This window comes from Antennarius striatus, chromosome 21 (assembly GCF_040054535.1).
Source record: "Antennarius striatus isolate MH-2024 chromosome 21, ASM4005453v1, whole genome shotgun sequence".
In the NCBI taxonomy this organism is placed as follows: domain Eukaryota; kingdom Metazoa; phylum Chordata; class Actinopteri; order Lophiiformes; family Antennariidae; genus Antennarius; species Antennarius striatus.
The window spans coordinates 11,757,477-11,784,506 of NC_090796.1; the positions used below are offsets into that span (position 1 = coordinate 11,757,477).

General features: G+C 38.1%; 2 protein-coding genes across 3 annotated transcripts; one reads left to right on the forward strand and one right to left on the reverse strand.

Annotated features, from left to right (window-relative positions):
* Positions 1-654: 654 nt before the first annotated feature.
* On the reverse strand, positions 655-14,885 carry fra10ac1 (FRA10A associated CGG repeat 1). The gene is made up of 14 exons (XM_068304919.1): positions 14,774-14,885; positions 14,236-14,315; positions 13,928-14,020; positions 13,272-13,317; positions 12,985-13,061; positions 12,777-12,860; positions 12,499-12,583; positions 10,761-10,806; positions 3,912-4,025; positions 3,408-3,450; positions 2,790-2,923; positions 2,531-2,581; positions 1,656-1,731; positions 655-1,040 (listed from the first exon to the last, which is right to left on the reverse strand). Exons 1-14 carry the CDS (start codon positions 14,789-14,791, stop codon positions 998-1,000), a joined length of 990 nt encoding a protein of 329 aa, XP_068161020.1. The 5' UTR covers positions 14,792-14,885; the 3' UTR covers positions 655-997.
* A 1,163-nt stretch (positions 14,886-16,048) lies between these two features.
* Positions 16,049-26,803, forward strand: lgi1b (leucine-rich, glioma inactivated 1b). 2 transcript variants are annotated; one of them, XM_068304915.1, is made up of 10 exons: positions 16,049-16,625; positions 16,764-16,835; positions 18,106-18,177; positions 20,022-20,093; positions 21,571-21,642; positions 23,325-23,494; positions 23,623-23,787; positions 23,890-24,110; positions 24,389-24,635; positions 25,051-26,803. In XM_068304915.1, the coding sequence occupies exons 1-10, from the start codon at positions 16,414-16,416 to the stop codon at positions 25,398-25,400; spliced, it is 1,653 nt and encodes a 550-aa protein (XP_068161016.1). In that variant the 5' UTR covers positions 16,049-16,413; the 3' UTR covers positions 25,401-26,803. The 2 variants fall into 2 exon arrangements, with proteins under 2 accessions (XP_068161016.1, XP_068161017.1); XM_068304916.1 differs by lacking the exons at positions 16,049-16,625; positions 16,764-16,835; positions 18,106-18,177; positions 20,022-20,093; positions 21,571-21,642 and adding an exon at positions 21,919-22,755.
* The last annotated feature ends 227 nt before the right edge of the window (positions 26,804-27,030 follow it).

The following is a 27,030-nucleotide window of genomic DNA, read 5'->3' on the forward strand; positions in this document are numbered from 1 at the left end:
TATCCAGGTGTCCATGAACAGCCACAGGCCAAATCCTGTCCTCACCACCACACAAAACCAACAGGTGGTAATTACTCATTATACTTAACCACCTGTTAGCTCGCATTTTCATGAATCACAAAATAAATGGCTTCGCCTGGCAAATGAAGGAGGAAGTAAGAAAGAATGACCTGTAAGAGGTTGTCTTTAGTTAATGCATGGTCTATAATCTTCCAGCAATCACACGCAGTTTCCTTCTCTGTACGTTCAAGAGGACACAACGCCTCAATCCGCCCTTGGCCCGGTTAATCCTTGTCTTTTAAATATTGTAGTTGACGCTTTTGTAGACTGGGATTTCAAAGAATACACAGGAACATGTGTTGAATGTGTAGCACAGATCCAATTAACAAGAAGTAACTTCAGCCTCCAACAATATCAACATTTTAAAAAGCAATGATGCTATTGGGCTTTTAGGTGGTAATTATACTTATGACAGTTTTTGCTTGCTAAATGTTGACCCTCTACAGTAAATGTCAGGATGCTAACATGAACTCAATAACAATACCAGCATGATCTCCAAGTATAATGTTTATTGCGTTAGCAAACAGCTTCGGCTGATACTAACATAACTGGGTTTGCAAACATTTGCTCACAAATCACGATTGGACAGATTGATGGGTTACAGCATTAGTTTATATCGCAGTTCTCCACACATAGCAATTCATCTTAAAGTCTTGGTAACATTTTTTGTTGGTACGAAATCTGAAGACAGAGCCTCCATGGCTGAATTCATTTTCAATTATTCCACACCGTCAGAGAGCGGGATTTGAACAGTGTGTTGACAGACATGTAAATCAAAAACTGACAATACAGAATAAACACTATTTCTTTTCATTGCACTGCTAAAACACGCAGTCCAAGAGTTCTACTGTAAATGCAGACAAGACTCAAACAGAAAATGATCAGTGGTGTGCAGAAGGAAGTCTTGTCACAGTGGGGACGCCGCTCATACCAGCAGTCAAAGAAACATGTCTTCAAAGTAGTCATCAAACTCCTCGTCCCTAGACAAATAAAAACAATCACAGGGGTGTTGGTTCCTGTCATGCACAATGCTGACACAGACATTTAAATGCTTTGAGAGGATGTCACAAAGCTAGATTTAGTAATGTTGGTGCACTTCATTCACATTTTATCTTAAATTCTACACAAAATTAAAGGATGCATAGTTCCAAAAGAATATGAACAAATAAATAGTGACTGGCAGCAGGAGCAGACATTTTAAAGGTCATGTAACCTGATGTTCCTCTCCAACATAATTACATAGAATCCAGCTGATAGCGCTTCAATTACGTGTAGCCTATGTAACGGGTCAGAAGCACAGCCATGTAATATGGAGAAAGTTGGAGTCAGTTTTCCTAGACGTGTGTGAATAATCTCTGCTTCTTACTACTGACCGTCTCAAAAACATACCAAACGTTCAGAGAAGCATGACAGTTGAAAGGTATAGATGCTTTCTTAACAGTTCAGACCAGCTTTGGGCATGGTATCTAAGTGGTCTACACGCTATGCTATATAGAGATCTGTAAGTTATGTAGGCTAAGTGGTAAAGATTGTCTCTGACAGTCTTACAGCAGCTTACTGGGTGTGGTTTAATCAACCTCAGCAGTTAACCTCACCTTGACTTTTCCTCCACGGCAGGGGCGGGTCCTCGCCAGTGGTCAGTTTCTGATAGGCCCTCCGGCTCATCGCCAGCTTCAGGGTGTAAAGAAAGTGTTTTAGAGAGTGGTCAGTCACACTTCCAGGAAGGGGAAAAAATAGGTTGACCATTAGCCCATGAAGATTAGTTTCAATGTCGGAGACATAATGAGACCTCAACCAGATCACAATGGGGAAAAAATCAATTCTGGGTCAGCCTCATTGGCTGAAAATCGACCATTAGTTCTAAAATGCCTAGTTTGCATCACTCACACATTGCATTTTTAAAAAAATGAAGGTTAATAAAAGGTAGTCCTTCAGGAACTACTTCAGATTAGTACACCCTGAGATTCAGTTAATAATACAGTTAATAAAAATGAAAAACTAAAATGACAGAAAAGGGTGTTTGTCTGTTCAAAGATTCCAACACACGTTGAACTCAACAACAATAACTGATGGACAGAGAGAGTTTGTTTGTCTGCGACTTCACCCCCTGCCCTCTGACCCCTCTGTCCAGACAGACCCTGGAATTAGCAGAACTGCAAAAAAATGCATACTTTTAGTGAAGGGGAAAAAGGTAAGGGGAAAAAAGGACAGGGAGAAAGACAGTTGAGAAAAAGCAGACCAGCTGTCAGTCTATTATCATTCCCTGCACAGCTAATGGGTATTTTCACTCCAAAGTTGGGAGAGTGTCATGATGTGGAAGCCCGGGGGAGTAGAACATAACGTACCTAACTATATAACTATTGTATATATATTTGTACGTGTACGTGTACGTGTGTGTGTGTGTGTGTGTGTGTGTGTATCTGTTTGTGTACGTGAGGGAGAGAGAACAAGACAGAGTTATGACTGCTACCTTTGCCCGAGTCCTGTGACGCCTCTGAGCTGCTGGGAGAGGTGGAGCGCTCTGTAGAGAAAAACAGAGAGAGATAAAATAAGACAGGTTTTAAACACACAGGAGTGGATGCAAAATAATATAGCACAAGAGAGAAACTAGAAATATACTGCCTCTAAAAACACTATTAAAAAATACTACTCCCTCGGGTGGTTCCCATCTGATTAAATTACTGCCCTAATTAAAGAGGCAGTTTATCTTCTTGGGAGAAGAGTCTAACCTCTGTGCCTCTTGTGTTTTTGTTTCTTGGAGTGTGAAGACGACCTATCCCTCTTCTTCCTCTTTTTCTGTAGTGGCTCCTGGTTCTCCTCCGCTGACCTTTTCGTCTTTGTCTTTGCTTTCACCTCCTTCCTCCTGAAAACAGAATCTCACTTTGACCAAGCCGTATTAACAATATGAAGTGGCCATTATAAAGCCATTTAGCACACAACCTGAAATCCATCAGGACCGGAGTAACTTTCAGACAGGGGCAGGAGTGAATCTTGGCTGGAGTTTTAAATGGATGAAAGCTTGGCATATATTGTGTAACAAAGTATTTTGGAAACCCAAGACTTCTAGCTATAAAACGCCAGAGCATCACATATCATTCTTTCTTTCTATTGTACTGTCAATCCATCACAGTCTTGACAGTTAAGGTCAGACAGAGGACATAAACTATGATGTGACCCTCTCACCACCAAAAAAAGAACAAGCTTTTTTCTGCTAAATTTGTACTGACTGTCCTTTGTGGCCTGTCCTACTTGCAGCAGACCAAACATCACTCATCGTGGGTAAAAAAAAGAAAGATCTACATATTTAATATAAAGATGCCTCAAAGGTGAAAATTTTTTTAGCTTACTTGAGGTGATAGTTGAGTTTGTAGGAGCATTCGGGGCACAGTCCTAAAGAAAAAGCAAATAGCAAAATTAAGTTCAAAAGTATGTATTTTTATCAACTCAGAGGAATGTCCTACATAGCCTTGACATTTTTGTAATTAGCCTACCTAAGAACATGCTCCAGGGTCACGACAACATGTTTCATTAGTATCAAAACAATGAATTTAGAATGACTACAAGTTGGATTAACACTCTTCCTTGATGAATAGACGCAACATGGATGTGACCTGTTGCTTATTTGCTTATTAAATTAGTCTCCAATTTCTTGCTTGAGTGAGTTTAGCATGACTTGTGGGTCCACCAATTATACTTAATACCCTAACAAGATTTTCTTCAGTATGACACCTGAAGGAGGATTATCATGAGTCAGGTCTTAGACAAGGAACCCCCACCAAGCCAATAAGACTCAACCATACAATACATGCAAAAACAAAAAAAAATTACCACAGAAAAAAAGGAATATTTACTGAGTTTGACCAACGCATTTCTCTTCTCGCCGTGTTCCACGTAGGCAAAATTCACCTCCCAGCTTTTTAGGCCTTCTTGCCGGTCGCAACGTTTGTTTCCACACTGGAACTGACCTGGAAGCCCAGAAAGCACACAGTACAAAGACACGTTTCATCTAAATTAAAATTCACTTTCTATTTTAGCAATCTATCTCTCATCAACAGAGATTCAAAATGCAGACACGCAAGTACAGGTAAATTTCTCGCTTTTCTGATGAATGAAATAGTGAATGCAAGAATAGTGAACGCAAAAATATTCTCAAATGCAAAAATTCCTTGTACCAAACATTGATTTGATTTCAATTTTTCTTGTTAGCAAATCTTGCATTTTGTAAATCACTACATCTAAACAAGTAAACTGTTTTTCCTTAATTCACACCTGCCTAAGACTTCTGCACAGTACTGTGTGTGTGTATGTGTGCATGTTTGTTTGTTTTTGTGAGTAAGAAACACAGACAAATAACCAAACACTTCAGAGTCAGGAAGCATCAAACCACTCCTTTGCCCTCATCCATCTATGGATACACATCCCATCCTCCTTATCCCCTTGTGCCTTCTCATCTCCCCGTCTTCACTGCAACTCATCCCCTCAGGCCTCCTTCCAGCTGCCGCACAGCCTGCCCATTATCCCTAGAGGAGCTTAAAGTGGCAGTGATCTGGTCTCCGGGCTCCCTCCAGATTGTGACAGAGGGAGCAAGTGCGTCAGAGAAGTCCATTCTTGGCACAAGGGTGTGAAATGCTCCTTACCCCACGACAAGAAAGCGATGCCTGCCCCTCACCGATTTAAGATTGAGACTCTGTAAACATTAAGGAGAAGTGACGCTGGCAATCATTGATTTGTGCCACTTGAGAAGACTTTCCCTTCATGGGCTCTATTAGATTAAGGATCTAAGACACCAGATACACACTTCTAGCTCCAGGCCCAAGTTCTGAAGAGGTGGCTCAGGTTATTTAAGAAGGCCTTAAGTTGTGATCAAACACAGTAAAAGAAATTAAATGTTACAGCTGATATTAAGTAGAGAGACAATCCCGCTGGTATTTCTCAGAACAGAAAGACTCCAATTTCTCTAGATTTTCATTAAAATTTTCCTTTTTGACTCCTTTATTACTTTTCTATAACCTCTTAATCCCTTAACGTACTGTATTTCATTCACTCTACTGCTTCTTGCCCTCTATTCTTCTGTAAACAACAGAAAATCACAAATATTTCAACTACATAGTTACAGATGTTCTCCCAGCTGCAGTATACCAATTTTAGATTAACACTGTCATCTAAATGTAGAACGCAGCCACAACCATGTGACATACTCATTAAAGCCAGATACAAAACAATGCAGTCACAGACTGCAACATCCCGTGACACCCCAAATTCAAAATTTTACCCTGACCTACTTGCATAGGTCATAGATCAAAGCTAGTGCTCTGACATGCTGTCGTTGATCAAACCACTAGCTCTGATCTATGGTCTTGCTCACACTGGCCTTCTCCCTCGTTTTTCTATCATATCCGGTTCCTGAGTGTACAAAAGTTGAAATTTGACCTTGATCTAGTTTTCTCATCTCATTTTCATCCCCTTTGCCACCAAAGTAATGTGTTTTTTGTTTCATCTGTCTATCTGCGGTTTGAATGGTTGCGAAGATATTTGATGGACATACAGACGGACAAACACACAAATGCTGACAATTATAATACATCATTGCTTTGAAGCGGGACGTAATAATGGGAATGCTGTTAGTTTTGAAAGTCTTTGATCATGCACCAAATTGATTTAATGAAACTTGACCTAATGATGATGCTAAGTGAAAAGTCGGAGAATCATCTGAGCATTGGAATACTGTGCTTCCTAACGGGAAAATAAATGTCTTGAAAATGCATCTAAAGTCATTCCACTCAAAGTTTATTAAAATTTCCACCTCAGAATCCTCCAGTTTGAACCAAAGTAGTGAACCGGTTGACCAGACAATGCAACAGTCACTCCTAATGCAACAAAATTCTTCACTCACTAATCTATCAACAAATTTCTTACAATAACAATGGCAAAAGGCAACTTGGAAAATTAAATTGAACAGTTTAGTTGCCATTGTATTCTCTTAAAGCTTTAATGACTGGTCTTTTCTGACACTATACGGGTGTGACTTGGGACGAGGCCATCTTCTCTACTCTTTGCCAACATGGCGTCATAAGCAGTGACTGGACACTGGCCTTAACAGAACCAGAGACTTAAGAGAACCCTGTCTTCACCGTCACTAGTGACGTCAATTACAAATTAAATGAAATTCTCCCGTGACATGAAGGGTGCCCTTGAAACAGGGAACTGAATCCACTTCAGCAAAAAAGCTCAGTGGCAAACATAAACAAATGCAATGTATTCAAAGGTTACAGAATGGAGAGTGTGAAGATGTGAGACCCTGCAGCTATTCACAACTGCAATCCTGCTACAGGAAAGTCGATAAAAAATATATTTCAGGGCAAACTCTTCTGAAATATACGTTGTAAATGAAATACAATCAAGGTCAGTTAAAAGTTTTTCACTTTTTTGTGATAATTTTCAGCCCCAGGTCCCACTTTTTCCCACAGGAGGAAGGTCAAAAGAAAGATTTTGAAAGATATACAAGACGTCCTTACTTCATAAAACAGAGCTGTAAGCAAAAGCTCGGCTATGGGTTCCTGTTGAAAGTGAAACAAAGGATCTCCTTTGGGCTTTGTGGATTAGTATGGGTATCCTCACACACTGGGTGAGCCTCACATGCTCAACGAGAAGAGCTGGCACGAGCTGAGCAGAGTAAACCCTTTAAGAGAGGAAACTCCTGTCCACCTACGTCAATGGTTATTAACACCACCAGCCAGCAGTCAGAGATGAAGACAGATACACCACAGGACAGATGGCTGCATGATTAACATTTACTGGATGATGTCATGAGGCATTGACCTTTCACTTTTTAAGACAGTCTTGTATACAATGAGTCTTGTTGTGACATTGGCAATGCTTCAAAATCTGAAAAATTAAGGTATGTGGACAAGGGGGAAAAAATGTGTGTCCAAGGAAACAGACTGAAAAAAAAAGACTGGATATAAAAATCAACCAATGAAGTTCCCTTGAGTCTAAAAATGTAAAAATATTTCAATTGAATCAATTATGGGATGCACACCTAAAAGGTCCCCATTAAGCCTGTGTGAACGATCAACATTTGCTGCCCCTGGGCAGATATTTCAAATATTGGGAATGTAACTATCATCCAAAAGACTGACTCTCCAAACACACAGTCACACCTCTGGCTTTGAAGCAGATTTCTCTTTTTTTCAATGTTTTCCTTTTCACTTTAGAAAGCCATCCAGACTGCTGACCTTAAGTTCAATACTCTATATTGCAGTCGCTATCAGTGAGATTCTGTTTCCTATTGTCCAAAGAGCTTGCATTCCGTATCATTCTCCTTCTCAAGGGTATTGAAAAAAACTCATATGTCCTAATTTTATTGTACAATATCCCGAACAGCACACAAATAAAAACAAAATGGACATTCTCCATTGTCACACTCGGAAATTCTGAAACCTTTGCAAGCTTTCTGCTAATAAGGTAACAATTCTAACACTTAGAATACACTCAATTGTCTCTCCAAGGGTGGCTTATTTCGTCTTGCAAAACAGGATATTACAAAGCACAAATCCTGTCTACATTGGAACATAGGCCTGGATAAAGCAGAACATGATAAAAATGAGGAGATGAGGAGAAGGCTTCATTCATGTGCTTTAAGTGAAAGTGTGTAGTGTTCAAACCCAACTTCTGAAGACAGGAAAGTTACATAAGCCAAGACCACAGTTTATTTACTTTGACAGGAGGCCGACCAAAAAGAAGCCAGGCCCTGGTTACCTCTGGCCTATGGTTTCCTCCTGACAGCAGGACTAAAGCTCAATTTATGCCAAAAGGGAAACCCACAGAAAAAAAAAACCAACAAACCAGAATGGAACACTCACTGGCCTCAAACATCACTGCTGCCTCACAAAATACACGTTTTAACACCTGTTACTCTTGTGCAATGAGGATTCCCTGTTTTTGGTGAAGAAATATCTACAGAAATGCATTCATCAGGTAATCAGATTAACAGGAAAGACCCTGAACTTTGGATATGTGGACATGTGACTAAAGGTACCATGTGTAGTTTTTTGTACACTAGGAGCGCTCAAATACACTCACAAACAGCTGATGGGATTTAACAATGATAAAGAAGTTACAATATTTTTCAAGATCTATTATGTAAAAGAAAAAGTATTAAAAATATGTGTTACATGTATTTCAAACTCAAAAACACTGGATTTAAAAGTTTCTTTCAAATATACACACACACACACACACACACACACACACACATAAAGTATATATATATATATATATATACATATACAATAGATATACAACTCTCAAACAAGAGAAGGCATTTGGTAGTACACACTCCTTCATCCCATATCACACTGTGACCATGGAAAGGAAAGGTCAGCGCTCTCTATAATCCATCTGATTGGGCGAACAGAAGGTAGCATTACCTAATATCAACATGACCTGAAGTGCACAGATAGCGGGAGGTGATAGGGCCACGATTTCCAGAAAAGTACAAGGTTAAAGAGCGACAAAAGATGAGTTCAACACTGACGAATAGAAGATAAATATGAAAACTAAACAACTACAAATGACGACTCAGCTACAGTCAGTACATATTTTGCACTCATGGTTGTATTTGACAAAGCTCTTCATCAGCATTGAAATCAATATCAAATTTTCTTGATAATCAATTCTTCCAACGTGTAACACAAATGGTTTTAAGAGTTTTCTTCACCTCTGTTCGAGGCCTTTGGGTCTACCATCCAAAATTAGATTCGATTAGTATTAATTTTACTGGGTTTAGTATCCCATGCTTTAATAGTAAACAACAACTGTTTCTCTGGGAATTGTCAAACAAATTAGAGAGGGTTCAAGTGAAGTTTTATTAACCTGATCTAATCCAACTTCCTGTAGAGTACTGCTGCTAGTGAACTGTAATAGACTAGGATTACACAGTCTTAATCTGGAACAGCATATTGGGTTAATTATCTTTCTCAGACACTGTTTGTGTGTGCATGTTTTTATTCACATCATTTTCCTTTAGTCAAATGACAAATACCGACTATGCAAACACTGTAAATTTACAGTGTTGAAACTAAAGGCTCTGTATTGTATATGAGTAAAACTGTTCCCTCTGACTTGTTGTGCTTTTATATATATCATTAGATTATTGTACATCAACGATGTAAAGTCAACATTTTACTGTTGGAGTTGGTGTGGATCTAAACTAAGATAAGCTAATGAGCTAAGCTCATTATTCTTATACAGTATGACTATTTCATTTTCATTAATTTTTTTTCGTTTATTTCAGACAAGGCAATCATTAAATAAATGATTATTTAATGAATGAATCAATCTGCTTATTACCCAGAGCCCAAATTGACACCTGCACAAGCCTGTTTTGTCCCAAGACCATAATCTAAAAACATTTTAAATAAAAAAATAACATTAACAATCATTTAAAAAAACATTGCCAGTTAATTTTTTACCATTTCCAAATCAATTGTTTTATAGTGAAACTTGGAAAGATCATTGGATATTTTTGTTTGTAACAGAGCATCACATTTTATGTGCCTTTAGTATATTTTGTGCAGAAACATTCATTTGTAAGTACAACAGTCAGGTAACTGCATTGAAATAAGAAGTATCATACACTTTATGAAGTATCATTAAGTGTATGATGCGTCTGTCTGAAGTGTTGAGGAAGAGACTTAAAAATTATCTTTAAAAGAAACATAAGGGTGCTTCAAAAGTGTACTAAATAATGGTACTTGAGCAAATGTAAGCCAAGTTTCATCCCTGCATTTATGTGAAGCATAAATGTGAGTCATCGAAGCAGAAATACCCTCACAGACTTGCTGATATTGTTTTTCAATGCATATCTCTAAATATCTTTAGCTGTCACATGAAGAAGCGGTAGATGGAATGGAGGTGTTGTAGTAATCATGAACAATTAATGAATTGTAATATTCATGGTGCAAACAAAACCATCAAAGTAGTCACTGGTGTAGGAGTACAAAGAAGTTTTTCTTTCAGTATGGAACAAAAAAGAAACTGAATGTTAGGTACTGAGGCCATTTTGGTGGATTAACAGATCAATCGTCTCAATCAATAACTGTATGGTGCAAATTGTCTCCCAGCATTGGGAGCTACAATATAAAAAAACAAAAAACAAAAACAAAAGTACAAGTGAAAAATGACATATTAAATGTTTATAATGTAATATTGACAAGAAAATTCACCAAAATGAGGGGAAACTAGTGTTATATGCGAACTGACTAGTGTAGGAAGTTTCCACAGCACGTCATCCGCAGTTGATTGTCTTTATCTCTGTTGCCATCTAGTGGACAACTTTATGAAATACTTTTGTAGATACGAACTATGTACATATTTCTGGCCAAAATCCAAACTGCAGGCATGCACACAAACACATATAAACATCTACCTAACTATATAACTATATAACTATTGTATATATATTTGTACGTGTGGTGTGTGTGTGTGTGTGTGTGTGTGTGTGTGTGTGTGTGTGTGTGCTTGTTAGTTAACGAGTACACACTTACTACATTCAAAATTAGATTGAAGAAAAGTAGCAGTCAATATTTAATTTACCAAAGTATACACCTCAATTAAGTAAAGGTGACTCATCAGAAGAATGACGAAGCAAGACTATTTAAAAAACACAACTAGAAGACAACTGTTTTACTATCTCTTACCTTTACCAGAAATAACTTCATTCTCGATCCGCCAACGAAATCCAAACTGTTGGACACAAGATTTTTAAAAAGCCAAATATTCAGTGAAATCACTGAACTGACAAACAATTTACTAACATATAAATCTCTTTAATGAATCTGAAGGGCATTAAAATAAGCTTTAGGTGACAAATCAAAGTAATCTTTCTATGCTCAGTATTTGCAACATTTTCACATGATCATTAGAATAAAAACACATTTGATTTAGTGTGAGAAGTCAGTGTAACAGGATTTGAAGCTGCCAAGCAGCTCCAAAATTAAATTAGACAAAAGAAAATAACTTCAGGTCAATATTGTCTTGAACTCTTTAGTAATAATTTATTGTGAATGGAATGCTTTTCTCACTCTGAATATGTACACACACACACACACACACACACACACACACACACACACACACACACACACACACACACACACACACACACACACACACACACCTGTGTATATGTACAGAATAAAGCATCAGTGAATAGTGGTCAGTATTCTACTAGTATCTATACATTTTTCTCCAACCATGAACTCCTCTGTATGCCAATATTAACCACATACAGCAAGAAAGTATTGAATAAGTCGCCATTTTTCTTAGTAAATATATTTCTATATTTATTGAATATGAAAGTGCTACTGACATGGAATTTTCACCAAATGTTGGTAACAATCCTTGCAACCTACAAATACAAAGAAATCAAATATTAGATGTTTATAAAATATGTTGTGTGTAATAAAGTGGAACACCTTAAGAAATGGAGGTGCAAAAAGACACATAATGCAAAGACTCCAGCTAAAATCTATCAGTAATTAGAAAGCAGTCCTTTGTCTTGTCGGTGCAAATTAACATCAGATAGCTCAGTTCCTACTGATGATGGGAGAATATGTTCTGGTCAGATTGCAGGTCAGCTATAAATCACACTATGCTTGGAGGTCAAATGGCACTGCGCTTCACTCCAAAAAAACCAACAGTGAAGTTTGGAGGTGGAAGCATCACGGTGTGGGACTGCTTTTCAGCATGTGGCTCTGGCAATCTTCATATAATTAAGGAAGAATGAATGTTAAAATGTACTGGGACATTACTGATTAAAATCACAAACACTCAGCCAAGGAAACTCACTTAGGTTCAGAGAAAGAAACTAAAGCTGTTAGAATGGCCCAGCCATTCACCTGACTTGAATTCAATAGATAAATGAAAGAACTATAAACCAGAGGTCATAGAACAGGATGATGGATTTGAAAGTGGACGAATAGGCTAAACTCACAGCTGAGCAACTAGTTTCTCCATACAACTGGCTTCTTGAAACTAATATTACCAACAAAAGCTTTTGTACGAGTATTAAATGTATTGAAGTAAGTCTGTTCAAAATTATTTCCAGGATATTCCATTTTATTACACATCACACAACTTATTCTGCGGACATCCAAGGTTTGATTTCTCTGTATGCGTGGGTTACATTGGTTGTTACAGACATCTGATGAAAATTTCATGTCTGTGGCAACTTTAAATATATATATATATACGTAGAAAAATGATAACATGTTCAACGCTTTATCTGCTGAATGGCTGATTTCAGTTTATTTGTATTCATTAACATACATTGTATATCTAATGTGGACATGGGTCACGTGTCATTGTTTGTGGTATCAGATTCAATATCTCCTATTGTTCCATTTTTATTGAAATTAATCCATCCGTTCATCCCACCTTGTTCTCTTTGTATTTGCTCAGGTCAGCTATGCAGTACTCTTTGAACAGCTTGTCATAATACTTCCTGGCAAGATCTTTTTCCCTGGAACAGAATAAAGGAAAGCAGAAAAAGGCACAATTTTAAGTTCTTTTTTTGCATTCAGTTGCTTATAAATTTAGACTACTAATGTACTTATAATTCTTTTGCACCCCAATGTTAAACACAACAGAACAAGAATGAAAAGCACATGGAACACTGAAGCAGCCTGCTTAAACAGTTGACTGAGGACGATTACCATGTCATTTCTTCTTCATCTTCCTCTCTCCAGAGAAAACGATGATTCTCGCGCAAAACATCATGATCTGTTTTGTCATTGGCTCTAATGGAAAGAGAAGATCAATCGATGAATTACAATCAAAAACACATACAGTAGGTAAATGTTGAGTTTTGCATTGTTCTCCTTGTTTCAAGTTTTAGTCTACAATGACAGCAGAAAATCTTACGTTGAGCGTTTAAGGTCATCCATCTTTCCTCCATAGTAAAGAATGTAGTCACCAACAAACTTCTTATGACGCTCAAACTGCCGAGATCTGCTTAAGGGCAGTAACAGATAAGATCTGCATCCTGTGAACAGCAATAACAATGTGATTCCATAGCTTAAGACAAAGCAACAAAGTATTTCAACGTAGACGGGATTAATATATTCTGTGAGATTTCGTGAGTTTTATCATTTGACGCTTAAATCAATAAAGAAATAAACACAGATTTTTTTTCTTCTAAAAAAGGATACAGCATTCATTGATATAAGGTGGGCTCTTCTGCTCCTGGCTTCTTCTCTGTAAAACAATGAAAGTAAGTGTCTAAAAAAAGCAATGGTACTAAAAGTAATATGTGACGATGTATATATCAGAAATGTAAGAAACTAGAAAAGTTTGAAGTATTATCACTAAATTAACTGAATATAAATGAGGCTTTTAATTTTTGTCTTGAGTACCTTGATCTCAATAAACCCATATTTTTAAACATGGATCAAAATTTAGATTGACAATGTGAAAGGAAACTATTACAACACTACGATATGATGGTCCATTTGGTTTTATTAGAAGCATAAATTCGAATTAAACACACATTTTTGAGAGATTCATTTAATTTTGGCTGCAATTACATGTGTTCAAACTGGATTTCTCTAATTGTGTCCTACATTCTAGCACCCAAATTGCAAATAAAGCCATAGATTTAATAGGGGATTACAATTTTCATGTTGGATTCTAATAGGGTACATTTTCGAAACTGACATGAATCAAAAAGTGAAAATGTTAAAAAGATTATTACTCACTTATTTCAAGATTATCTATTAAACTTATATGACAAGTGAGAGCAAAAAGTTCTGCCATTACCACTGATAAAACTATATGACTTGTGTAAAACACGGCTATAGCACAGTACCTGTCTATTTCTTGACAGTGTAAACTTCGGTGAGGCACCTTTGCATGCCGATCTCCCTGGAAAGGTTTCTGCAAGATTTCTTGCTCACGTTTCCTGACAAAAAGGACACAAATATACCATGTTAGTGGATGGGGTCATGTGTTTAGATGTAAGATGATTTCGACAAAAGTAATTAGCTATTAGTTATTCATCAAACCCTTTGTATGTCTTTCTACATAGGTTAACCATTTTGGCCACCCAACTACAGGAGTTCAGATGAGAAGATTTTAATAAATTGAGACTATGGCATTCTAATCTCTTCATTTTACCTTTTGATGCGTCTTTCTGGGGACTCTCCCTGTGCGTCATCCTCACTGAAGTCGGAGTCATAACCCCCACTTCCGTGAACCTGAGGTAATGGAGGGAGGCAACATACACCACAGATGAAGGAATCACACAAACACACCTTGCTTGCAGAATGATGTATAGTGGAAAAAACACACACACACAGCTGTTCATGTATCTTTCAGAAACATTGACAGCAGCTTGTGCTTAAAAGTATCGTCACACATTCTCATTGCTGTGCACTACTAGATTCTATGCATCAATGTAAACTCACACACAAATGAAATTTAAAAGCGCTGCATTTGCAGGACATTTGTAACTCTTCGTTTAGTGTTTTTAACAGGAGCTAAAACGTGTAACTACGTGGCTTTGTGCTTAGAGCATGAGGGGCAACGATGAGAGCAAAAGGCTAACTTAGCTTCAGGCTAATGTTTTATGCTAAAATGTTACGGAGAGATACAAAAAATATATTCTTCGAAAACCGGGACCACAATATAGTTAATCTCAAAAGATATACGCCACCTTCACCAGGTTATCCATTTGATTCCTCACTGTCGTCTAGCGACTGTTTACGAAATAAATTATGCGTCGCCGGATGATGACATCACACCGCATCACTGTGCCGTGTCGCTTTAATTCATGAATTATTCTGACAGAAAAGCTGATGAACGATGAAAATAGATCGTATTGTTTAACATTAATATTAATAGTCTACCGGCGTCGTCGCGGCTGCTTCCTTATTAAAATCAGCTTTTAATGATATTTAAATTAAATGTTTCAGATCTCCATGGTTACGAGACGATTGAATTTGAATTATCTGCAAGGTTTCTAATTGTTTATCACTTACAGTATTAACACAGTTGACTTATTGATTTATCACTGCTTTAACCGTTTTCTCTTTTAACTCTATTTTTATTACATTTATGTCAAAGCAATCATTGGAAATGTCACGCTGGGTAATTTAGAGACAGGAACAAAGTGGCTTATTCTACAACGCCAGACACAGACTTTCATTTTGAAACGCATGGTCAAAATTGGAACGCCTAATCTTATCTGATGATCACATATAGGATCGTGTGATTCATTTCCGCTGAGGGGCCAGTGGGCTAGACAGGCATGATGTGTAGGTGGAAAATAAAAAGGGTATTATTCTATTTGGATGTTTATCTACAGAGTTCTTTTACCGCTTGGTGTAATAGGGGTGAAGGTTCGCCATAGTCTTAGAACAAAAGTACAGTGTTTTTACTTTTGCACGACTCACTTAAAGCAGAAAGGGTCTAAACGCGGAGAGAGAAGGCGGGGAGAAAATTAATTTGGGAACTCTTTGTTATGTTAAATATAAATATTTATGAAATTCGGTAATGGGGTAGGCATGCAGATTAATTATAAATTTAATCGCAACAATATATTTTAGAAATATTTTCTAAAGATAATTTTCCAGGTCTTAACCCAGACCTACTTTACCAACCATTTAGTATGCCATAAATTACGCTAATTGTGTTTACTTTTACCCCATATGACCCAACTTCTTTGCATGTCACCAATGCCAAAGCTTGAAAAGACCCAATGAGTGTGGCAGGTGCATTTGTACAGAGCCCTGTGAAAAGCCACTTCTCATTACCCATGCCGGCTCTGAAGCGCGCACAAATAATAGCTGGCACTGCTGATAAAAAAAAAACCGCGCACCTTGGGGCCTCTCCCCCCACTCTCCTCCATCGCTCTCTTTCTTCCCCTCTCCTCTTCTCTCACGGGAATTTGTGCTTTTATTTTCCCCTTTTGTGTCCGTACCACTGAATCTACAAGAACAACTTATTAACAAGGAGCAGAGTGAAAAGAAACGGACTGTAGCGGCTTGTTTTGGGACCTTAAAATAATTCCTTTTTACCTCAAGAAAAAGAAAGTCTGAGACTGTTCCTCTTATGTCCCATCTGTCCCGCATTTGTAATCCTGTGCTTTGCAGAACGAATCTGCTGGACTGGTTCCTTCCTATTGAGAAACACGGAGCATATACTGGAACCTACAAGAGCGCGGCGACATCGGGCATTAAAACAAACGAGACAAGAAAATATAATTTGAAAAGTATTGATCGCTGCAAACCGTGCATATATTTAACTGAGAAGTTGCATATGCTGCAGTTTTAGTGCTCGACCGGGACAGAAGGAATGGGACACCCTGGAAGAGCAGTGAGGGGATGGAAAGGGTCGAAAGGATGGACGCTCCTGTTTTGGGTCGCTGCTGTCAGCTTGGCTTCAACAGAGGGACGCAGAGTGAGACAGCCCAGATGTCCCGTCGGATGTACCTGCACCAAAGATAACGCCCTGTGTGACAATGTCCGATCAGTGCCTCACTCTTTCCCACCCGACGTTGTTTCTCTGTAAGTGGTACATCATCTGATTAGACATTGAAATTGTGAGGAGAAATATTCACTCTGTATGCCCGCTGCTTTTCTTTCTTTCTGCTTTTGTTTTCCCTTTCTATTTGCATTCTCAATGTATGTTCTTCATCCATTCAGGTCTTTTGTTAAGTCTGGATTTATTGAGATAACAGGAGGAAGCTTCGTTCACACGCCTGCCCTGCAATTGTTGTGAGTCTGTCTCCCTATCTATCGCTCTCTCTATGTTTTTAACTGTCTTTCTTCACCAGACAACGAGACAGAAAGCCCCTGGAGGTTTTATTGTCAGATTTAAAGGGGGATTCTCTGTAATGGTGTCAGTATTATGCAATAGACCACATGGTCACATGAATTAACAGCAGAGAGTGAGCAAGGAATATTTTTTGGAAAGACACAGACAGACATAAATAAATTGTTAATATGATCTTTTCTTCCAAAAGATATCACTAACACATAAATATATAGTATTTTTAACACCATTTTAGCGATTGTTATTTAAATCAACAAATTTTACGGCAAGACTTAATTTTTCATATCACTGTTGTTTCAGTCCAATGCACACAACTGTTTACTGTCACCAACTATAATTCTGAATCAGTTCTTTCATTTGCTCGGATCGCACTAAAGCAATCAAAGCGCCTGAGGCTTAAGAATGGAAGATAAATTTAGAGTAAAATGATTGAGTGGCAGCTCCTCTTCTGTCATTATTAATTGCCACTTCTACTGGAGTACTACTTAATCAGGGAACACGCCTCATGATGTATTTTGGGTTTGCAGTAAGAACTATGACCAAACTAAATTTCAGCACTTTAACAGACTGAAGTTGATCGGGGCTACTTTTTTAGGAACTTTTGAGACAAAGGCTTTTTTGATTCAATTATGAGATTTAGCTTATTTTTTGGCTATAAAATGTAATCAATCCCAAACATGCCTGATCTCTAATATCATTTTCCATTTTCTTTTACACTTAATTAAGGAAAGGTTATTAATCCATTAAGTATTCTTAATTAATGTTGGAACATTGATCGACTACCAAAAAAAGAACAAATTTGTGTGTGTGTTTTTGCAGTTGGTACAACATCACATTTCATTAAAAGAAATTCTTACAAGCAATGTGGTGAGCCGCAGAATTCATAATTGGTGGACGCAGTTATTGAAATATAGTTCAAAGGGTGACTCAGAAACATGTGGGAGGAGGCATCCTTTCATCTCTTTCATTCATTCCTGGAAAAAACTGTGGGAGTGACCATCCATTCCTCTGTGCTATTAAAACAATTAATTCCTTAACCTCACACTGTCAGCTGATAGAATGAATTTTTCTCTTTCTCTCTCTCACTCTTCAGCACATACTGATGTAGGTAATAGGTCGTAATCAATCACAGCCTTTATCCCAATATGAGCTTGAGACACTGCATCAAAGAGATTCTCTCATATCATTTTTTGGGTCTGCATTTCTTGACAGACTGTTCACAGCAAATTCATTCGACCTTATTGATGAGGATGCTTTCCTGGGTTTACCTCATCTTGAATATCTGTAAGTATTTATTATTAATTTCTGTATGACTGAATGGCTGTGCATGGAAGAACCCTGATCTACGACTTCTAAAAGCAATGCTTTCTGTATAGAGAAACTGATGAGTCCTGTGTGTCCCGTTCTTTGAAAAGAAAAACAGAGCAAAATATTCTGAAAGCAAAGACTGCCTATACTTTAGCCGTGATCATAGTCATAGTCAACTTTATTGTCAAATGTACCATATATGTACGACATACACCACAGATGACATATCAGTCCTCTCAGACCCACAGGCAGAAAAAAAAACCCAAAGAGAGAGAGAGCCACTGCATGTGCACGGGCTGCCATCCTATCCTATCCCAATAGGCAACAGAACCCAACATAACCCAATAGAACTTGAGTAACTTGTGCATTATTAGGGGGGGGGGAGTCACAAATGGTTTCTGGTGGAAGTCTGCATGGTTCTTGCATTGAAATATTTTGTTTCCTCTGCCAGGGAAGTCATATTTTCATGGCCATTTTTCTGCTTGCTTTGAACTTCAAAATGTTCTTTGCATAATTTAATCATTAATTTTATTGAAATTTATTGGCAGGTGGCCCCTACAATGGAAACAGGTAACAGAACAAATTACTTTTAGTTCAGAAATAAAGACCCAGACAGATAAGAGCCAGGGAATTCAGACCAGAAATTTAATGTCAAATAATACACTAACAAGCCAACATTATCCACTTAGAATAACAACAGAGATTGAGTCCAGAAACAGTCAGAAACAGTTTTCTGAAACCAAGGAAAAGATCAGGCACTTAGGAAAACTGAAAAAATAAGGAGCACAGCAAAAGAACTGACCAAGAAAAGTATAAACAAATGAACTATGTACACTGGGAATAGAAATAAATGAGGCACAGGCGCAAACAGTCATTCACACAAGAGGCAGGTAATCGGTGACAGAACACAGTAGAAAAACTCAAATAAAACATGCCGCAGGGACATAAACCTCCAACATGAAACAGGAAACAATCAAAGCAAATCCAAACCATGACAACTGGTACAGAAAACCAAAAACAAAATCCCTATTACAGACATGAGTCTCTGAATGCCATGTGTTTTACTGGTCTCATAACTCATGATGCCCTTCAGTATTCTATGCACCATTCTTGTTATTGATGCCCGACGACATTGGTAAAATAAAACGCTTGAATAATAATAGACCTTTTGCCCTTGCTCGTATTCAATCCAAAGTATAGGAAAAAATCCTGCAAACAAGGTTGGTGACATTTGTTCTCAGCTTGGCACTGAAAGGAGACATGTTACATTCTTTTGGACAGAAAGAGAGCCTGCAAAATATATTATATTTCTACATTGTCTCTATACAATATGGGACAATGTCATCCTGTGGACTATTATGTCATTATATTTAATACCAAAAAAAGATTCTCATTGTCCTATAGACAAATGTTTAAAAAAAACTATTACGTCTTTATGGGCCCATGGTTCGTCCCTACTAATGGTTTCACATATGTGGCCTGGTTTGAGGAGGACATCTTAATCCCATTACTTGAATCTGATCTTGTTAATCGACCACAGAACAAACAAACATACACTGGAATAATGGAAAGCATCAGTTGGTTCTGCAGGGCCTTTGATGTACATTTCATTTTGATATTTCTTTCCTGTATTAAATGAAATGGATGACAACCTTCTGTAATGGCTGTAAACCCCTCACAGCTGCAAACAGATATCTGTAGGCAGCTGAAGCATTTTATTTTTTACTATCACAACATATTGAATATTTGTGGATGGATTACTTTAGCAGTGTTGGTCTATCTCAATATTCGGACATGCTAATGGAATCTTTCATTCACAGATTTATTGAAAACAACAAAATTGCGTCAATATCCCCATTTGCCTTCCGGGGCCTGAAAGCACTAATACACCTGTAAGTAACTGGTTCTGTGGTGGCTGTATGAGTCCTCCCTTCCTTCCAATCATCCATCCTTCCTTCCTTCCTTCCTTCCTTCCTTTCTTCCTTCCTTCCTTCCTTCCTTCCTTCCTTCCTTCCTTCCTTCCTTCCTTCCTTCCTTCCTTCCTTCCTCCCTCCCTCCCTCCCTCCCTCCCTCCCTCCCTCCCTTCCTTCCTTCCTACCTTCCCTCCCTCCCTCCTTCCTTCCTTCCTTCCTTCCTTCCTTCCTTCCTTCCTTCCTTCCTTCCTTCCTTCCTTCCTTTCTTCCTTCCTTCCTTCCTTCCTTTTACCCTTACTTACAATCTCCATATGCTCCTTCACACTGTCTTATTAATTAGATTCTTTAGAATATTAAGCTGTGCTATTTTTTTAAAAATGCATGTCTCCTGTTTTCTCTCTATGTTGTATCTGAAATGGAACAGTAAGCTGAAATTAATGCCAGTTTTGATGTCCAAGGTTACTTTTCTGACAGTGTCAGCCATATCAGGTTGCTGACCAGCAGATCTGAATGTTACATCGCCTGAGTGGATGAGCAGAACTGTTGTTGCCCAAACTAAACATAGGCTAGAAGAAGAGTGACCTGGAGGTCATGGCTAAATATATTTGTACTGTAACCTTAAACTGTGACCTATAATCTCTCCCTAAGTGACACCTTTTGGATCTGCAGTTTTCAACGTGTATGACCTGATGAACTGGTAATTTTTAATCCTCCCACATCATCAAAGTTTGAAATATTGTACTGTAATATTGTACAGTGTAATATTAGAACATTTAGAAAGAGATGAAGTTAGATTTTTGATTAAAAAGTCTAGTCTAACATGATTTAGAAAGTAATTTACAGGTGATGTTTGGGTAAAAAAATCATCAACAAATATGTTCTTAGTGGGCATTTCAAAGTCATCACATAAAATAAAGACATTATCAAAGGGCTCAGGCTGGGATGCTTCCGGGATGCTGTCCACTCTGCTGCTCTTTCCCTGTCTGTTTGAAGAGTGATTTCTTGCACAAATTCAAAGCAAAAGGTGCCTATCTCCCCAGAAAATGGACCCTTGAATAAATAATGCAACCTTCATGAATTATTCTGAAATCTCAGTTTATTTCCATCTATCTTGTTTGAAATACATTCCCTTGGTCACCAATGAAATGCTTCAATATGGCCAGCTTTGGATGGTTGGTTTTAATTTCCTTGCAAAGATATCTTGTTCTTGTCAGTGCTTTTGAAGACATATTGCTACTACTTAATGTAGTAGCACAATAAAGTAAAGTAATAAAGAACAATATGTCACCCTCCTGTAACAAATGTTATTGACACAGATCAGTCTGACTTGTGCTTCTCATTTAGATGTTTTGAAATTAAATGTATTATAGATCTAACTGGTTCTGGCCAACAGGACAAACATTATGCAGTAACAGTTCAGTTTTTGATTCAATTATTGTTTCTCTTTGTTGCTCAGGAGTCTGGCTTACAACAATCTTCAGACACTTCCCAAAGATGTCTTCAAGGGCATGGATGCACTGACCAAACTGTAAGTTTGGTCTATCATCATTAACTTTCAATTTTCAAGTTTAATTTTATATAGCCCAGATTCACAGAAAATGTCTCAGAAGGCTTTGCAATCTGCACATTGATGATATCCCCCTGACCTTTGTGTACTGCAAGCAGTACGACTCTCACATCGGATAAGAAACAACTCCCCTCAAAGAATAAGAATAATAAATGTATGACAGAGGCATGCTGATCCATCCAGTAGAGTGAGTCACCACCACCAGCCGACGAAGCAGGCAGAGGCCACCAAATGCCAATGATCCACCACTCTGAGGACAGACCAAATAAACGCCCTAAGTAAATACTCTTAGAAAAATAAAGTGTATGGTTATCCCTGCCAAAACCTAAACCATAACTGGAATCAAATTAAATGGAACAAGACTCAAGAAAATAGTAGACAGTGATGCTGAACCATCGTGTAGCTTGGGATACCACCAGCAGAGGAAGCAGACAGAGGTCACGGATTGCCAATGATCCACCACACAAAGGCCTGAGAGAGACAATATTTATTTAGTTCTCTCAGTTCTATAGCAACAACTACTGTTTCCTTTATTTATATTTATCCTGAAATAGTCAAATAAATGAATATTGGTGTTCAAACCTAATATTTGCTCATCACCAGTAAGATTCTATGGGTAATACTGAGGATAGTCTTCCTCATTTAATGCAGTAATATTATTAAGTTTGTTAGAGTGTTAAAAGCAAAAAGAGAGAAATTCCAATTCCAAACCAAGTAAATGAGAAGCTGCGAAAGAAATAAAATAAAACCTTGTGGAAAAAGAAGGCTATTTTCTAGCTATGGTTTCCTGCTATTCATGTTAGCCACTGTTCAAATCCAGTAGGGAACAGGTCACCACAACGACACACATCCTGAAATGGCTGTTTATCTGTCAAGAGACCAGGATGTACAATGCAAGCATTTTCACGTCAGACCGCCACTGTTTTGCTTTTGTAATGGTGACTCAGTTAATTCCTCAACCCTTTCCTCCAATAGCACAGATGTTGCAAGAGTAAAAGAAAATTCTAAGCCAGCATTTGTTTCAGAAGGGCCTTACACTTTTGATTCCAGCATAGAGGAAGCCTTTTTCAGTTGGTGTGGATTACTTGTTTTCATTTTCAGCAGCCTAGAGCTTACTACTAACTGATCATAAAAGGGTTTGAACTTCTTGGTATGCCAAGTGTTGGGCTAAAAATCTTGCAAAATATTATTTCTCTTCTATTAATGGTAGCCATCATATATTGAGCAAACACCAATTCCTGGGACTGTATTTTGTCTTCTGAACTGTTTCATGCTTTTTAAAATGTACTTCTACTGAATCATCGGTCTTTGTGTATTGATATTTTATGTTACTCTATGTGGACTCAGTCAGATTGAAAGTGTGTGGCAATCTTGTCCAACTGGGGAGATAGGATACTTGTTATTGTAGCCTTCCTGGATTGAATCCAAAGTTCAGCCCAAACACTGGAGATAGAGGTGGATGAACAGTAATCAAACACTGAACAGCATAGGCCTTTCTGTGGCAGTAACCAGACACTTGTCTGGTCTCTGCCTCTGAAAGGCCTATGCTTTAAAGACATTTAACAAAAGTGAATGTTGAAAAAATAACCTGCTACATTCAACTGTAAACTGGTGTAACTTGTCAAACATTGGTGTGTGTGTAGGGATCTACGTGGCAACAATCTAATATGTGACTGTAAGCTCAAGTGGCTGGTGGAGTGGATGCACCACACCAATGCCACCCTGGATGAGATCTACTGCAGCGGTCCACCCATTCACCAGGGGAAGAAGTTCAATAACCTGCTGCCACACTCTTTTGATTGCATCACAGCAGGTATCACCTACATGCCCCCACTGCACAAGGGTTGTGCTGTACTTCAAATATCATAACAATTTCACACTTTGTTCCTGCCCCAGTTTCCGTATTGTCTTCACTTTTGTTGATTTTTATATCATTTTCAGAGTTTGCTTCCTACCAATCACTCAAGTTTGAGTCTATTTCAGTGGAGGCCTTCACCTTTGGAACAGATCAGTATGTTGTATTTGCCCAACCATTTGCTGGGACATGTACCTTCCTGGAATGGGATCATGTTGAAATGACTTTCAGAACCTACGACACCATCGAAGGTGAGATCAAATGGCGCTGTTGATGTAAACTACTGTACATATTACTTTAGTATGAAAAATGTTCTTAAGTATTGTGAATACAGCTGCTGTTCTTTTGCCCAGGCACATCCACTGTGGTCTGCAAGCCCATGGTAATCGACAACCACCTCTTTGTCATTGTGGCGCAGTTGTTCGGGGGTTCACACATTTATAAACGTGACACGTCCGCCAACAAGTTCATCAAGATCCAGGATATTGACATCCTGAAAATTCGCAAACCTAACGACGTTGAGACATTCATGATCGACCGGGAGTCTTTCTTTGTCATCGCTGACAGCTCAAAGGTTTGTTTCTCTTGCTTTTCCAGAACTCCAAACAACTTGGATTGATCACAACATAAATTTGTTATGTGACTGCTGTCACTTCCTTCCCCTTTTTTGTACAATACTCTTCTAGTTTTTTCAACATGTCATCCAGATCATTCCACAGATGTTCTTTTTTTGCTGTATATTAGCTTAAGTCTACAGATTGAGCTGGTGTTGTCAAGCTTTTGCACATTCATTCATTCATTCATTTGCACTCACATATTTTTTGACGTTTTTTCTCTGCATTCTTCTTGCAGGCTGGATCCACAACTGTGTACAAATGGAACGGCAATGGCTTCTACTCCCACCAGTCACTCCATCCATGGTACCGGGATACAGACATAGAATATCTGGAGATCTCCAACAAGCCCCACCTGATCTTGTCCAGCAGCTCCCAGCGGCCCGTTGTCTACCAGTGGAACAGGGGCCAGAAGCACTTTGCCCGCAGGACCGACATACCGGAGATGGAAGACGTCTTCTCAGTCAAGCACTTCATAGTCAAAGGTGAGAGCTGCAGTTCAAATATAATTAATTTTTACACTAAAAAAATGGGTAAATGGTCTCGTATCTCGCTGATGCAGCAGAGATACAATATATAACAAGAAAAAAAAAGACTGTTCTTCTGCTGAATGAGATTGCTTTGGAGCATTTTCATAGTACTTAGACTGTTCCCTATAGCTGCACTGTATTGCAATCCTTATTGTCCAGCATGTTTTCCTACAAGTCATTAATGCAGAATATTATCTGTGTTGTTTCTATTCTATCCTATTAGTGTTTCTTTTCTGTGAAATTATTCATGGAGTATTCATTAATTTAAGTGTTAACTAAACTGTTATTGTGAGATTTCTTCTTTAGATCCAGATTTAGAGGCCGCCTATGTAAACTAAGCAACTGTTTGAATACGTCTTCCTTTTGAAAGGTGAACTGTTTATATGCTTGACAAGATTCATCGGGGACTCCAAGGTGATGCACTGGGACGGCGCCATGTTCAAAGAGGTCCAGACATTTCCTTCCCGTGGATCTATGGTGTTCCAGCCTGTCTCCATCGGCAACTGGCAGTATGCCATCTTGGGCAGCGACTATTCACTGACGCAGGTCTACCAGTGGGACACCAAGAGCAGCCAGTTTATCCCATCTCAGGAGTTGAATATCCAGGCACCTCGCTCATTTTCTCAGCTTTCCATCGACGACAGGGTATTCCTGCTTGCATCCAGCTTCAAAGGAAAAACTCAGATATATGAGCACCTCATGATCGATTTGAGTAATTAAATCCATTGTCCGACTGGCAAAAAATTACAAACCATTCAAAATCTTTTTTTTGTGATTTTGTTGAACTTTTCAGCCCCATTAGAATGCAAAGTGAATACCACCCAAGCCTGAGCAAAAGAGTTTTAAGCAGAGGCTCAAGAGATAATTCAAACACATTTCAGGGCCTTAACAGATTATGTGGTTGAAATTGCTTTGTAATGATTAATGGTATTTTGAGAGGTCTGATGCTTCTCTTCAGCAACCTGCTTCAATGACTGTCTTTTGATACATATTTTATTGATTTCTTACTGTTTAAGGATGCCTTATTCTCCATTTGAAAACATTATTCCACTCAAAATGACTATCTTTCAGGAAAAAGCTAACGATGATGTCACTTCTTATTGTATGTTTTTGAAGCCTACAGGTTACATTATGTAATCTAACTCTGTAAATTGAATTTAGTATAGGAACCTGATGAGCAGGATTTAGGTTTAGACTGGTAGTGGTGATGATCATGTAACAGTTAGTAAATTTGTAATGTTCTATGACACTTGGATATTGTGTAAGTTTTCTGATTATTCTGTGTAGCTTCATATCATCTTCTACTCAAAGACGTCGAAAACCAATCATGGAGAAAACTCATTGAATTTTGCTGACTTTGTACCCACATCTCCTCCAAGCTCAAAAATATTGAGTGTTGTCTTGAGTGTTATTCCTTTTTCACAATTTGCCAGTTACTCAACCTAAGTTTCATCGGTCTATTGTGATTACTTTGCACTTAAATGACTGAAGCTGATGATGAAGAATCGACTTTTAACACTGTGAGAAACTGAGACAAATTTCTCTGTCCAGTCCACCATGTGGCCGACCGTTAAGCAAGACTGTGAGCATGATACAGACACTCACAGCGTTGATTCCCCATGAATGACTCGCTAGAAGCGTCCCACTGTTTCACCTGCCCTCCCTCTTTCACTGCACTCTTGCCCCTTTTCTCCCTCATTGACAAAACCATTGTTGTCTTTACTCTGCAGCTAAAACAGCCAACTGCTATGCAGCACCTGGTACCTGTGCTTTCACACGGTCCTCTTATTCTGACACAAACGAAACAGAGTTCTGATAACAAATTTTTCAACTGCAACTTGCCAAATGTAGTGTTTATGTTTTTACTACGCTGTGTGAAGGTCTTTGTGCGTAGAGGGGACCACTGTTAATGTTTTATTTTTCATAGATATAGAATTTAATATAGATGTAAAAAAAAAAAAAAGCAACATTTTTAAATACTCTGTAACATGTGACTTCTTCAAAACAGTATAGGCTTATTGTATCAATCTGATGTAGTTGGATAAGTAAAGGAATATACACTACTCTGTTTTGTTGTTGGTTATATTTTATGAACAGTAGTAATAAAATACTAAAATACTAAATCAGTGGTGCTGTTATTTTTGTTGCTGATCCACTGACAAGATTTGGTGTATTTCTCACTGAGTAACGTAAATCATTTAATCAGTGATGCTCTTGTTTCCTGGATTTATAAACTTTTCTTTTTCAATATAGATACTTTTACAGCCAGACAGGGTGTTGTGTAAGAACATAAAGTAGTATTTTCAAGAAGGAAACGATGAACTACTGAATTACCAACATAAAATGTTCT